This window comes from Anastrepha ludens, chromosome 5 (assembly GCF_028408465.1).
Source record: "Anastrepha ludens isolate Willacy chromosome 5, idAnaLude1.1, whole genome shotgun sequence".
Lineage (NCBI taxonomy): Eukaryota > Metazoa > Arthropoda > Insecta > Diptera > Tephritidae > Anastrepha > Anastrepha ludens.
This window is the reverse complement of record NC_071501.1, coordinates 17,510,441-17,526,593: the sequence shown is the minus strand read 5'-3', so window position 1 is coordinate 17,526,593 and position 16,153 is coordinate 17,510,441. Positions and strand designations below refer to the sequence as shown.

Here is a 16,153-nt window from a genome sequence, read left to right as displayed (position 1 = left end):
ACTTGGATTTATGCTTACGACCCTGAAACAACCGACCAATCAAGCGAATATCGTGCTAAAGGCGAGGCCAGACCGAAAAGAGCACGTCAAAGTAGTTCAAAAATAAAGGTCATGACGACAGTTTTTTTCGATTTTCGTGGTGTGGTGCACTATGAATTCCTTCCACCTGGCCAAGCTGCTAGTAAGGAATATTATTTGAGCGTTATGCGTCGTTTACGTGAAGCAATTCGTCTAAAAAGACCACAATTATGGGCCAACAACTCTTGGTTTTTGCATCACGATAATGCACCGCCTCACACTGCACTCGTTCTTCGTGACCATTTCGCCAAAAATTCCATACCGTTCCGCAATCACCGTATTCACCTGATTTGGCTCCGTGTGACTTCTGGCTATTCCCAAAACTCAAGAGACCACTCCGGGGAACGCGTTTCGAGTCGATTGAGGAGATAAAAGCTGAATCGAAGAAGGTGCTGATGGCTATACTGGAAAGGGACTATTTGGCATATTTCGGGGATTGGAAAAATCGTTAGAGTAAGTGTATTTCATCGAGAGGGGATTATTTTGAAGGGGATGAAATTGATTTACAAGAATAAATAAAGATTTTTCATTTTACAACCAAATTCACCTTACTTTTTGCCCACAGTATAAAAGAGAATGCGTCGAAGGAGTTCCCTTCGTCGAACTACCAGGGATGCATGTATTTAGCACTGAGTTAAACATTGGCACATGTCTGTTGCTTCAGACGGGTCATATTTTGAAGCAGATAAAATAAATTTGCCTGAAATTTAACTCTGTTTTGTTTTATTTAAACATCCCGGTACTTTCTGATCATAGGGTGCAATACAACTGGTATGCATTTAATTTTTTTCAATATTGCTTGTTAGTTGGAAAAATATACATAAATTATCACCTCTAACGTTAGGTTGAGGAAAAAGAAATCCATTATTTTCTCGGTAGATGGCTGTACTGGTCTATATCTCGTCAAGTTTCGATCAAACAAATTCAAGTTTGTACTCGTTGTCAAGGTGACATTTCACACTAAAAAAATTCGTTTACTCTTTTTTGTTCGTTCCACTCAGCTGTGAATTACAGGGTGTGAACAATGGAAGCCAACAAAGCGAAAATTAGGTACATTTTACAGTTTTTCTTTGATAAAGGCGAAGAGGCCAAAATGCAAGCCAGGCCGCTGAAATTGTGAATGGTGCTTGTGGTGCTGATGCTGTAAAAGCTACGGTCTGTGTCAGAAAAAAGGAAGCGCGATTATTCATGAATTATAAAGATATATTCTTAAATTTGTTTACGTAAAAGTATGTACAAAACTGCGAGTCGCAATTACTCAATAAGCCGTGTAGTCTTCTTCGTTGTCGAGTATAGCCTGGCATGCTCTCCATATCTGAGGGCACCCAGCTCCAGCTCGTAGACTTGGGCAACGGTAGGCCAATAACCTGCCCGCCTTAAACTCAACATAACTGCAACCTCAACAACTAAGAATAAAAACCGGGGCCTGATATGACTGACGAACATTCCCATGAAATCAAGGGCACTATTCTGAGCCTGGAACACAAGAACGATGTTAGAAACGACAAAGTTAAAAAAAGGCACTATGTTTCATATTGGAATAAACGAATCAAATATATTATCTAATGAAGTAAACACAATCTTTAATGCCAGCTTGAAATCGGCCCTCCTATATGTTCTGAAACCTAGCTTGCGTCCAACCGCATAAGCCGACGTCTTCAAACCTTTGTGAACAAATGCCTCAAAATTATATAAATGGTTAAATTTCAAGGGCCGATGTTGAATGTAAATCACACTTAAAGGTCAGCTTTTTTCTGCATTTCATTTCACATATTTTAATTCTGGACCAACTCAATTTGATGCATGGAAAGATACACATTCGAGGAACGCGTTAAAGTTATTCAGGCTTATTATAAATACGGGCGTTCAAATTAAAATGCATATCGCGCACTTCGTGATTTTTTCGGTCAATTTAATCGTCCAAATGTGCACATTTTCACCTCAGTGTATTCGTCAATAAGCAGAAGTGCCGCATTTGGGCGAATGATAACCTAGTGTTCGCTATCGTGAGATGATAACGAACTTTTTATGGCCCGAATTGGAAGATATGGATGTGGACTATATGTGGTTTCAACAGGACGGTGCCACTTGTCACACAGCTAACGAAACAATGGCTCTTTTGCGCGAAAAACTTGATGGCCGAATAATCCCACGTCGCGGCGATGTCAATTGGCCGCCAAGATCATGGTATTTAACACCGTTGGACTTCTTTCTTTATGGTTATTTGAAAGAAAAGGTGTACATCGATAAGTCAGCAACAATTCAAGAGCTAAAAGATGAGATAATTGGGCACATTAACGGCATAGAACCTCAATAATGCCTCAGCGTCATCGAAAATTTGGACCATCGGGCGGAGGTGTGCCGCCGAGGCCGCGGCGGCCATTTGGCCAATATTTTGTATCATACGTAATTGAGCCATACTAATATTATCATAATAAAGAGAAATGACAATAAGTTCTTTAAAAAATTGTATTTTATTCAAAATCAACACCGGCCTTTGAAACTTAACCACCCTTTATTAAAAATTGTGTATAGAAATTTGAAGTGAAGCCGAAAAATACTTTTCGAGTTATTCAACAATTAACGTCGGGCGCTCCGGAGCATTCGACAGCAAGCAGAATAAATTTAAGTGCGTTTTTCTCAAAACTATGTTTTTTGAAATGGTGATCACTGTAACTTAAAAACAACTTGGTAGATTTCAATAAAATTTGTACTGCTTTTGAAAAACAGAAAAAAACTCTTGGCTGACCAAACGATTTTCTTTTTAAATTTAGATTTTTTTAAAGAATTAATTGTCGGTTTTTTCTCGAAAATCTAAAAAATATTTCCTGATATTGTTAATTTTGGAAAAAAAGCTTTAATCAGGCACAAGATTATCTATTATTAAAACTAATTTTTCTTGTCCGGTTGATTTTAGATGAATTTCCAAGGAGTTGAGATGATCACCGCAAGGGACTTCTAGAGAAACGGGCTCCACACAACGAGCTATAAATTTTTGTATTATTAAGTTGTTTTTTTTTTTTTGCAATTTTACTAAAGCCAAGTCGAAAGATTATGTATTAATGCTATGTTTTTATTTTTCTAAAATAAAGCAATTGACTATCTAAAAAAAATTATTGAAAATCATCATGTTTTCGGGCCTCTGACTATACCTAATCCCTTAATTTAAATAACTTATCGACCAATGAAATCTCTGGCATGCCACACTGCATCCAGGCTTTTTCGGGATGTGATGAGATCTCAAAAATTTCTTAAAAATGTATCTCACTTTAAATGATTCACAAACAAAAATTGAGCAAAAAGTCTGGGAACTTTTTTTTTACTGAGCTGTGAGACTGAAATTTCCTGAATTTAAATTGAATTTGAATTCCTAGATCTACAAACGTTGTACGGGTTTTCAGCCTTTGCATAGTAATTTTCTAGTCTACTTATTATAAATTTGTTAAAATATGTTTTCCCTTGAACAACTAGTTTCAAAAATAAGTATTCCCTTCGAAAGTTTCAAAAATCGTGCGCTCCTCCTCATGCCTGTCATGTATCTACTAACACAACTTGGCTACGCTCTACGTAAGCATTGGTGCACCATTCATCTAGATTACACTGCTTGTTTGGCTGCTGGTAACGAGGGTTTTGTGTCACTCTCAATACCGCAGCGCCACCAAAATATTCAGAAACAAAAACTTATCACCAAAAATTTGAAGTCAGGTGCGTATAAAAGGTTGGCACGTCACAACAGTCGAAAAGTCATTTATTAGCTTGACATAAAAGTAGTCTCGTATAGTTCGTACACAAATACATATTTAGATATTTAGGTATATACACAAAAATATATATAAGCACACCTTCATGACGCTTACATGCCTTGAGCAACCGCCAACTCTGTCCCTAAAAGGACGCATACCACAAATTATGCCTCTTGTCGTTCCGCTAAATGAATGGCGCGAAAATAATTTGTCTTACTTAAATGTGACAAAAACGAGAATGCATAGCATTGCCAAAAATGTGATTTTTTTTTATTTGCTATTTCACATGCTCCCAACTACCCTCACTCTTTAGTTGTTTTTGACATTTGTTTGCCATTTTCAGTATGACAGCCATGTTTTTTTTTTGTTTTGCTTTCATTTGTGTATTCACAACTACTTTTTCTGCATTTGGCATTGCTCGCGGCTGACGAATGACAACAAGTAATGTGGTCGTATGTAATTGTTTGCCAAAATAACTGCACATACCTGCGCACATGTATGCATATGTGTTGGACATGTACTCGCTCATTTCCTGCATATCCACTCACAGGCCTGCATCTGTCGGCTAGGTGGCGCTCATATGCCAAGCGCTGCTGACAAATTCACAGGAAATTATTACGTGGGAAATGAATGAATGGCAAGCGAAGCGACAAGCAGCTTTTTCCTTCTTTTCGTAGCAACTTTTATGCGCTATTTGTCCTTTTTCTTGTCATTTAAATTTTTATTTATTTTTTTATGAAAATATACTACATATGCAAATACTGCAAGGCAAAAAAACTCCTTGATAAGTGTCTAGTCGATATTTCGAAACACAAAAAAGTCAACCTTTTTATTCCTGGGAAATTTACTATTCGTTGCAGCGATTAAATAATGTGGAATTTTGTGTTTATGACTCATACATTTCCCTCTCTAAGCGAAAGAGGTTTTTTCATCAACTGTAACCATGACCTTTTCCAAACAGTCGAAATGCTGTGAAATGGTTGAAGTACCGCTCTAGCCTCGTTTTCATACCATTTTGAAACCTCCAACAGGCAGATAGTATCTACAGCCACCCAGAGCTGTTGATGTAATGGAGAAGATTGATTGGATTTAAGTTGGCGCACTGACCCAGGCTATCGAAGAGAGGAGCACCCAGTGACCTTAATCGTCTAACTGCCAAGCCCGGGCATTAACAGAGAAAGTGCTCAACAGCCTCCTTCTCTGAAAGGTCCCCACAGCTTCTGAAATGGGGGTTAAATGGTAACCCCATCTTTTTCGCGTGTGTGCCTATTGTCCAATGACCAGTAAACACAGTTACGAGTTTGGAAATGGAATGACCTGGAGTTCCCAGCACATTCTGAGTCCTATGTATATTGTACTGGGACCAAAGAGTTTTCAAAATAGCACATGAAGAAATGGAGCTCCATCTTTTCTATGCTTCCCTGAGAAATAAGTTGTGGAATTCCTCTTTAACACTGTAAGGGGGATGCCGATACCGGAGTAGGAGGTCTCTGCGACCAATTCAGTCGACTTCATTTCCCTCTATGTTCCTAGCTATGTCTTGGAACCCAGATCAGAGAAATGTTTTCTACACACCGAAGATATTTTATCTCATTCTTACAGGAGTTTACTAGTTGGTACTGCACATGGCGTCATCAGAGCCTTGATCGCGGCTTGACAATCGGAGAAAATGTCAATGTCTTTCTCGCTCCCACGTTCCCTAAGCATTTTGCATGCCTGCAGGATCGCAAAGACCTCAGCCTGAAGGACTCTAGCAGTATTCGGCAATTTTAAGAAAATAGATAAATTGGCTAATTTAGAAAACACGCCTGCTCCGACTCCCGATTCCATCTTGGAGCCCCTTCGTTTACAAATCGGAGAAAACAAACACCTAAGAAAAAGTGTAAGCCAAACAACGAACCAAAAGTATAAGCATCATTTATATAAAAGTATATATTAAGGAAAAATAAAAAATAAAAATAAAATTCCTTTCAAAAAATCAATTTTAAAACAGGTTTAAAAAAGACAGCTATTTTGTTTTTACTTGCCATCAAAAATCTATATTTAATGGATTTTTCATATTTCAATACCATCAAATTTATAACAAATTACCCTTTTCGGCATGAAATAACTCTCGAGTTTATGTCTCTCCTTCAACTTTTTCCAATTACACAACAAGCACAATAGTTTTTGAAATCCACTCACCTGAAAAACAGCCCAAAATTTGTAAGAGCCCTCGGTGATGACAAAATCATAGTAACCCTTCAATGGATCACCTTTGATGTATCTCCCTTCGCCCACATCTGTCGATTTCGCTGCATCGACTGTGTCAGACATTTGGCGCTTCTCACGCGTACCCTGAGCATTTTGGCGCGCTATCGCATCCCCCTTTGTGCCCACAGTTTTTTTGTCTGTGCTGCCGCTATTGCTGGCCACCGCCTCTTCCGCTTCACTGCTCACCACCGAATCTTCTTTCGAAGTAGTTCGCTTTGTTGTTGTCGTTCTAGGATTTTTAGTTGCTTTGCTATTGGATTTAACTCGTTTTCCCACAGTTGTGGTCCCAACAACCTCCGCTCCGCCATTATCAGCGATTGTGCTGCTGTTCCTTTGTGTATACTTGCCGTTTGTCTCGAATTTAGGCGGCTTTTTCGAATTGATACGCATTTGTTGCACGATTTGCTGTTGACGACGTTTTGCTGCCTCTTGTTGTTGTTGTTGCTGCTGTTTTTGTCCATGTGTCGCGAGCACATTCCAGGCTGCAGCGAATGCCTGGTAAATGTCCCACATGGTTTTGAGGCTTTTCAGCGTAGACAACAGCGCATTCTCGGTGGGAGCGTTGGTGGTTGCTGGGCGGTTCGGCGTGTCGGCCCCTTGGACCGCCTGCTGCTGGTGTTGTGTTGTGGTCTGTTGGGGGCGGTTTTGGCCCTGTTGGGGCTGTTGAAGTTGTTGCCGTTGCTGCAATTGCTGTTGATATTGTTGCTTTTGTAGTGGTGTTAGCGCACCCGGATACTCGTAATCGTCCATTGGGCCATCAGCATCGTAAGCAGCGTAAGGATCTCTGTAATTAAAAGGAGTTTAAGTTTAATAGCGCCAGCTTTGAATTTTTAGGGACAATTTAAAGAGACAAAGGACGTACAATTGAACCGAAAATGCGCATACTTTATGGTACAGAAATTCATTGTTATCATTTGGGATTGAGGCTCAAAATGATTGGAAAAATCACGTGTAAATGTTTAGAGACGCAAATATTAGCGGAAGTTTTTCATTTCGGATTTTCAGTATATTTTTAAATTAATTCCAGTATCTTGGGAAATAACTTTTTTAATACTAGGAAATTTTTGAAACTAGAAGCATAGTTTTCGCCAGGGCAAAAGCAGCAAATTTTATATTCGAGTAAATGTTAGCCCTGGAACAGCTAGTGATTCCTCGATAATTTTACTGGCAAGTACATACTCGATACTTTTTTGCCAAAGCAAGCAGTGATATCTACAGATTTTGCAATGAACTACAAAAACTCTTGAACACCTTCTATGTTCTTGCCCTGCATTAGCTAGAGCCCGAATGAAATGCTTAGGAGTCCTACAATATGAAAGATTAGAATGTCTTTTGCGGTTAGAGCTTGAGAGCTTACTTAGATTCGCAAAAGACGGAGGCTTATTACAAGAAGCCTACTACAAGGAAGCGTAAAGGTCAAGCTCCATCTGGTACCACTAAGGACCAATAGGTCTATGTTATGGCGTTCAGCCAGCCAGGTCAACCTAACTTAACCTAACCGAAGTATTTATTTTGCTCGATGTTTTTTTCGATTTGAGTACGGCACCTTTTTTATAGTATTTGCTATATGGCTACGCTATAACTGTCATTCATCACAAATTCATTGCATCACGTTAAAGTGGGATACGTAAATTTTAATTTGCTGTAAGGTGCAGGAGTGTGAAAAAATGAAACCTTGTTTAGTTGTCGTAGCATCCAGTGTCCTTGTGGAAAATTTCTTTCGAAAGCAAAAAATACAATTTCATGGAAAAAAGTCGCCTATGAGAAAAAATAATGTATGTATATACCTATATATTAATTATAAATCCACTACCATTGGCACCCTGGTTTATCTACTTTTACAGGGTTTGATTAAAAAGTAATGAGCCTTCCCGCGCGGAGCGCTGCCAAGCGATCCACCGAATCGGCTGTCCCAGTTCGCTGGCAACAGCGGTGCTGTCAACATCGCTCCGCGCGTGAAATCTGTTTTAGAAGTGTGTTAGAATTTTGCAATGGCGAAAATGCAGCGATCGTTGGAGCAACGTTACTCGATCAAATTTTGCGTTAAGCTAACCAAAACGAGTGCCGAAACCATTGGGCTACGGGGACCAATCTCTGTCCAGTGCCCAGGTAAAACGGTGGCACAAGTCGTTCAAGGAAGGCCGGGAGGACGTCAAAGCGATGCTGATCATCTTTTTCGACTCTCGAGGCATCGTCCACAAGGAGTTTGTACCTACAAGAAGCACTGTAAACGCGGCATTTTACAAAGAAGTGCTTCTTTGGCTAAAAAACAGTGGTGCCCGGGTTCAGCCCGACCTCGACAACAATTGGGCCCTTCATCACGACAATGCGCCGGCGCACACCGCCTTCCTCTACACCTCTGCATTGGGCAAGATGGGGGTTCCGGTGCTCCCCACCGTCCCTATTTTCATGCGTTTTTTTAATATTCGAAAGTGTTTTCTCTACAGCCTGTCGAGCCGGAATTTTCATATTTTTATTAAAAAATTTTATCATAATAAGGGTGGGACATTTATGACGTAAACCGCATACTTTTTTCTTAAATGTCATAAATTCCAAAATTTTTCGAAATTCACAAATCGGACTATAACTACAACTTTGATTTACAAGAATTTTTTTACTTTTTACAGATCCATCAAAATTTCAAGTAGAAATGAAGCAGACTGTGGAGCACCTTTTTTTATTGTACTTTAGATCACGTGATTTTTTATATACCAATTTTTGTAAAGCAAAATTAAAATAAATTTTTTTTGTAACGGTTAAGTACTAATAAGCAATGTACAAAATTTTTTTATATTTATTTCTATTGTTATCCCTTCTGAAAACAGTTTTTCTTTTAGCGCACTTTTGACGCTGCCGGACGTATATAACCCCTTAATATTCCTTTATTTTATGCTAAAATTAGTATCTAAAACTGAAATATAACCTGCGATTGTTGTGCTTAACTAAATAAAATAATAAACAATCAGCTGCTCAAAATTCAAAATGGAGAGGCCTACACTTTTAAGCCGACTCCGAACGGCAGATATTTTTTATAAGGAGCTTTTGCATGGCAGAAATACTCTCAAAGGTTTGCCAATGCCTGCCGAGGAGCGACCGATATTCGAAAAAACTTTTCAGACTTTAAAGCTCCTTATTTTTATTTCCATTTTTTGTGCGATTTTTCCGCATTACTTTAAACTTTGAAAACTTAATCAGACAGTTTTAGTAAATTTTTAAGTGAAAAAAAAAATCACTTTCACTCATCAAAAGTTTAGCGCGCTGAACTCGAACTCTTCACAATTGCTTAACTAATGTAGCTAACGGAAAAAGTTGTGCCAGCACAAAGAGCTGGTAGCGTGGCATGCATGAGTTTCCCTATCAAACTTAGCGTAAAATTATCATTATACTTGCAACGCGTCGCTGCATCGACGACGAGATTTATAAGTTCGTTGCAATACCAGCAAAATTAGAACGCAAGCAAAGGCACACACGCACACACATATACTCGTACATATTCACATGCACATAGTAAATACTCGCAATCTGCCAGTACGCCCTTTTTGCCACTGCTACACGTTGTTGCAACTTAATGATGCTGGCTGCACTAGCAGCAAAATTATAGTGGAAAATTCCAGCTTTGCAAAACAACTGAGCGAGCGAATGAGTGAGTGCATTCAAGTGTGTAACTATGCGGGTTGTTGTTGTTATCATTGCTATTCACTTCAAATGCATATGCGTTGATGTGTATTTTGATGGCACAGCAGCGTCGTAGCGGTGGCGGTTGTGGCAACGTTGATTTAGTTGTCGATTTTTGCGGGCGCTACAACTTGCACAAAGCAACTACTGTCATGTTAATATGTATATACATATAGATACATACGTGCGTGTGTGCTGCCACACTAGTAAGTATGCGTTTGAGCGCACCATTGATTGGTGGAGGCGTTGCGCGTGACTGATGCTCGTTTGCCACACACTTTCTATAAAGCAGCTATTTTAAGCATACTTCTATCTTTATGCATATTCATGTGTGTGTGTGTGTGTGTTTATCAGTTCTTCTGCTGCGTAACGGTGCGGTTAATGATTGCTGCCGGTGGTGGTGCAAATATTTGCTATGCTGTTTGTTCGGGGTGTTGCATGTACGCGCTCCATTACCATAGGCAACATCAGCTCACGGCTGGTGAAAATATCAAAAATAGCAAAAACAACAATATTAACTGTAAGCATAAACCGTAAGTAGAAACGAAATTTTTGATGCCAAATTTGTGCGTTGCTAACAAAATCCAACTGGGTGCATATACATACACACACATACATATGAATAGAGTCTTCATTAAGTTTGTGTTGTACGCACTTTTGCCCAATTGTGGTTTTTATTTGAAGTTGTTGTTTTCGTCAAAATATTGGATGTTTGTTGGTTGCGCTCTTTAGCCTGGTGACTGATGGTTGCGTGCAGCAGTGCGTATGAGCATCTTTTTAAGATACTTTTATTTGTTGATTTTATTTTCAGCAGCTCGCATTACAGTTGGACCTAAAGGAAGCATGAAAAATGCATGGAACGACCCAGATATTTTTATTTTTATTTATTTATTTAAAAGAGTAACAGTTACTAATAACTATTCCACTTACGAAATAAGCACTGGCTGCCAGGGCCTTCGGCTTATGGTATCTTAATTAGAGTAATAATATAGGTAAGTAACTAAACAAGAGGATGGGAGAGAGGAGTTGAGGGAGTTTTAAAAGATTAGTGGGTAGTGTGAGTTTGAGCGGAGTATAATTTTATATATGTATATCTAGTTTTCGTAAAGAGTTAAAGTTTTAATTTAGTTAGTTTAATAAATTTACAAATTAAATTAATGATATTGTCATCTGTGTTGTGGAGTAGCTTCGAAAGTTCAAAGTTAGGATGAATTGCATTTCTAGTGCATTTCAATCCTGGGCAGGTATCGAGGAGGTGTGAAGTCATGTAGTCGTCTGAGTTGCAAAAAGGACAGGCTGGTTTGACTGTGCTGTTTAGTATGTGAACCTGGGTGGCTATAGTGTGACCGATTCGAAGGCGTGTAAGTATCTTGAGGTTCTCGGAAGGCATGTGTGTAGGATATATCGGCTTGATGCCAGTAGGGTTGTACCTTTTGTAATGGCTATTGTATGCATTCTGAAGAGATTTTAGTTTAATTTTTCGAATATCTTTGGTAGTAAAATGTGCACTGATGTGAAGGGGTTCTTGGGCAGCTTCTTTGGCTCTAGTATCAGCGCATTCGTTGCATTGTATTCCGGCATGACCCAGAACCCACATGATCCTTATGGAATTTTTATTTAATGCGATATTATTTCGGATTTCAGTGATTATTGGAGTTTCGTTAGAGTGGTTCAATATAGCGTCCATTACGGATTTACTATCGCTGCAAATAATGAATTTTCCGCCTTTGTTGGAGGTATAAACTACCGCTTCAAGCAATGCAGCTGTTTCCGCTGTGAATACTGAGCAGTAGGAAGGTAAAGCCCCGACTGAGATTGTGACACCAAGCTGGTTTGTGACTGCAAACGATGTACTGGTGTCTGTTTTAGATCCATCGGTATAAACGAACTCCCATTCGTTTCTTAAAGGAGCAACGATTTCATTAAAATGTTGGACGTATTCATTAGAGGAGGTAGACTCTTTGGGGAATTTCAGCAAATCCGCGATAAAACTAATTTTTGGATTCAAGCCTGGTGGAAAACTGGGATTGGTGGCAAAATCGCATCTGATGTGACATTCAATTTGTGCATTAGTTCAACACAACGTTGTATGGTGGACGGTTTGCGGGTATTTTTATGTTGTTGCTTCGCTGAGTTGACTAGTCCAAGTAATATTTTATTTCTGCAGTGAAGAAGCTTGGGTAGGAGCATTATTGTGTTGCGGTTGACTCTGTGTAGTATATCCGATAATCCTGCTTCTGCAAGAACAGCTTTTGTTGGTGATGTTGGAAACGCGCGGATACTCCTTCTAGCTGCCGCATGGTAAGGAGCATTTAATAGTTTGATATTTTCTTTGGCACAGTGACCGTAAATACAAAGTCCAAAATCGATTTTGGATAACAGTAAGGCCTTTGTTACGTTAGCAGGTGTGTGTGGATGAACGTGGGAATGCTTAGAAGATAAAAACTTAATTATGTTAAGCCTTAAAAATAAGCTTATTCTAATGGCTTTACAATGTTCTTTATATGTAAGTTTTTTGTCGAATGTTAAGCCTAAAATCCTTAGTGTGTTAGAATGTGGGATTAGTACATTGGAAAAGGACAAACTGGGGAAGCAACATTTACGTTTTCTACATATATGAAAAGTAGCGCATTTATTTGCTGAGATGTTAGCGCCTGATATTTCTGACCATTTGCTTATACTGTTTAAAATGTTCAGGAAAGTATAAGTGACTTCGTTACGGTTTTTTAATTTGGAAAATATTAAAACATCATCAGCATATATAACATGTTCCACCTCGGCATTAGAGGCGATAATTGAACTAATTTCATTGAAAGCTATTGTGAACAATGTTACTGAGAGAGGTGAACCTTGTGGTATACCATTAAAGAGTCTATGAGCCTGTGATTTACAATTATTAGCGCTGACTGAAAACTTGCGATTACTTAAAAAGGATTTAACGAATTTATATATTTTGTTTCCGATTTTCCAGCGCTTGAGTTGGTTAAGAATAACATGAATGCCGATTCTATCGAATGCTTTCTCGAAGTCTAAACTTAATACAGAAACGTGATTACCTAACGCTAATGCCGAGGATGCGAAATGTTCAAAGTATAAAAGCGATTCGGTCACTCCGATGCCTTTTTGGAAGCCAAATTGGTTGGGACTAAGAAGTCCCTTTGCTTTAGCGAACCACAGAATTCGGACGGAAATGATCTTCTCAAGGATTTTGGGCATGCACGGGAGTAAGGAGATAGGTCTAAAGTTCGTAATGAGGGTAGAGGGTTTATTAGGTTTAGAGATAGGGACAATTAAAGCAGTTTTCCATTCTTGAGGAAAGATTCCAGCATTGAAAATATCATTGTAAAGATTCAGGAGTCGGATTTTGAGGATGCTGGGTAGGTTTTTTAGTATTTCATAGGATATTTTATCCAAGCCGGGTGACTTTCCTGTCATTTTTGAGATCGTGGAATCGAATTCATGTTGAGAAATTTGGGATTCTATGAGCGAAGCTTCAATTGAAGAGTATGGGTTGGAGTAATTTCCAGGTAGGGTTAGATTTTTTTGCGAGTTGAAGGCGGAATGAAAATTGGAGTCGTGGGAGTAGGTCGACCAGGATTTAGCAAATTCTTCAGCGATATCTGGAGGAGCGTAGATTGGCCCTTGTTCATTATAAATAAATGCTATGTTAGAACGACGCGAGCTGCCTGTCAGCATTCTAATATCTGACCATATCTGTTTAGGGCTTGAAGAGGAATTTATATTTGCTGTGAGTTTTTTCAAGGAATGCCTTTTAGCTGATTTAAGCTCTTTTCTGAAAACAGCGTTCGCTTTTTTATAATTAGCGCAGTTGGTATCGTTCATGTGGTACTTGTATTTGGACCACAGTTTTTGCTTGCTATTTCTTAAGATGGTAAGTAGGTTAGACCAGTATGGTAGTTTGGCGGAAAATTTTCTTGTGTTTGTTTGTAGTATTGAGAGGTGGGCTGCCGAACGAATTATTGTTTTAATATTGGCAGCTTCTGCGTTAATGTTTTTTGAAACCGCTTTAGTGTTTGTTACGGTTATGGATAAGGAATGAAATTTTTTCCAGTCAGCTTTTCCCGTTAAAAATTTTGATATCGGCTTGACTTCGTACCGATCAGGGATGGAAAAGGATGTTATAAGCGGGAAATGGTCGCTGTTGTGGAGTTCGTCCAATGTACGAGAAGAAAGGCTGGGAGCTATAGAACTGGATGCAAGAATGATATCAGGATGGGTGAGAAAAAATCGATAAAAATTACAAATAAAAATTTTTTTTGTAATAATTTTTCACAAGTTAATTTAATTTGTTTTTAATTTAATTTAAATTTTAAATATTTAAATAGTCATAGATTTGCATTACTTTTTACTAATTATTAATGCAATCATAAATTATCATTTATTTTATATGAGAACTTAAGTAATTATGGTTAATGATTAACCATTAAGTATAAATTTTTAAGCACAAAATTATCCAAAAAATGTTCCCAGCAACAAAACTATAGCTAATTTAAATAATTTAAATTTTTCAATCTTTTCAATTATTTAGCTGGTAGACGAAAGGCCTTCAGAATAAAAGAAACTCATCGCAGGAATTGCAAATTGAAGTAAATAAACGAAAATCTTTACTCAATTTCTGGTATATACTACTAAATATTTCGTTTAAAGTAAATTTTTTCTAATATTTTACTTAATTTTTTATTTAATTTCTATTTGTGTAATAAAAGTAGGTAAAATTCCGTATAAAATACAATCCACTCCACTTTATCATCTACCTTTTTTGTTAGTAAATAAAGTTAAAATTCTACATTTAAAATCAGGTGGCAACCCTTTTAAAATAATTTAATCGGTATACGCTCCACAGTAGCTCTCATTTGATGTCCATTTTATCATCTACCTTTTTCGTTAGTAAATAAAGTTAAAATTCTACATTTAAAATCATGTGGCAACCCTTTTAAAATAATTTAGTCGGTATACGCTCCACAGTAGCCCTCATTTGATGTCCATATTGAGATATTATATTTGATTTTGAAACAATTTTTTTATATATTTTTATTAGGTGGCAACCTTACAAGAATATTTTCAGGACAAGAGAATAAACTAAGAAGATAAGGGTAAAACTAAGATAAGGATGAGACTTATCCAAATAAGCATGAAAGGTAAAACTATATATAAAATAAAATCTAAGCAAGGCAGAGCTGTCATTTGCCGTAAACGATGTGATGAAAAACGTGTGTATTTCTGCGAAAAATTATATTTTAATCAACATTTTTTCCCCCATCTTTCATTTTGGTGCATATTTAGTAATAATTTTGACTTACTTCCTTAAAACTAGTTAAAAGTAATATATGCTAAAAATTATGTGGCAACCCTGTTAATTTTTTTTACTCTCTCAAGTACCTTGCCTTTGGTAGTTGTATTGAGATATTCTATGCAATATTCAATAAAATTTAATACAGGTGGCAACCTTATACAAACATTGTTAGAGTTAAAAATTTTTCAGTCAACTTTAGAAAGTAAAATATTAAGAAAAATAAAAGATTTACGGAATTCTGTTTTCAATATTGATTATAAAAATTTTAGCTAATTGATATTTTATTTTATATAAAAAAATTAGATAGCAACCTTATTAGAAATTAGGAATATGTTAATAATGCCTACAATGGCCAGTAGATGGACCTACTGAATTATTTGGTGAATCAGCGGAGGATTCTATATGAGAGTATCTACATTTCGCAAGTTTCTATGGTTTGGATAACTTTTGCGTTATATTTGATGTCAATCGCTTGGGACAGTCTAACTTGAATGTATATGAAAAACGTTTGGACGCATTCGGTCTCAATGCGCTTGTTATGGACGGTCACAATATCCAAGAATGAATCAAGACCTTCAAAAAGGCAGCCACTACCAAAAACAAACCAACTGCCAACATTACAGAAACATTTAAAGGTAATAAATCCTTTCGCGGAATTGAGGATTAAGAGAACCGGCAAGGCAAACCATTGGGTGATAAAGCATACGCAGTTATATGTAGAAACAATTGAGAATCTGATCATCAGTCGATCGCCATGTCCAGTGTCATTAAAGCCAAAAAACAGTTGATGGCATGACGGTAGCTGAGGTCAATATTACGAATGCATAATTATCTTCGGCACCATCTTGCACATCGCTTACGGTACAGCACTGGCCAAGTTTTTAGATGGGTGTGATCGTGAAACTAGGGCATTTCTAATTAAATGTCAATGAGTGTACGAGTGTATGCCCAATTTCCCCCCTTTTATTAATCCACTTGGGAATATAGGGCTTCAACAAAACATTTACATTATGTCAAAAAAGTGTTGTTGAATAAAAGACAAAATAATTGTTTAATCATCAAAATTCTTGAGGATTCTATTCCAACGCTG

The 16,153-nt window shown here is 37.6% G+C and overlaps 1 protein-coding gene across 1 annotated transcript in view; it reads right to left on the bottom strand.

Annotated features, from left to right (window-relative positions):
* The window catches only part of LOC128864396 (uncharacterized), a 70,101-nt gene that overhangs the window by 9,129 nt on the left and 44,819 nt on the right, over positions 1 to 16,153 (bottom strand). Inside the window, exon 2 of the mRNA XM_054104031.1 lies at positions 6,006 to 6,858. Within this exon, the coding sequence (XP_053960006.1) occupies positions 6,006 to 6,858 (853 nt within the window). The remainder of the gene's footprint in view (positions 1 to 6,005; positions 6,859 to 16,153) is intronic.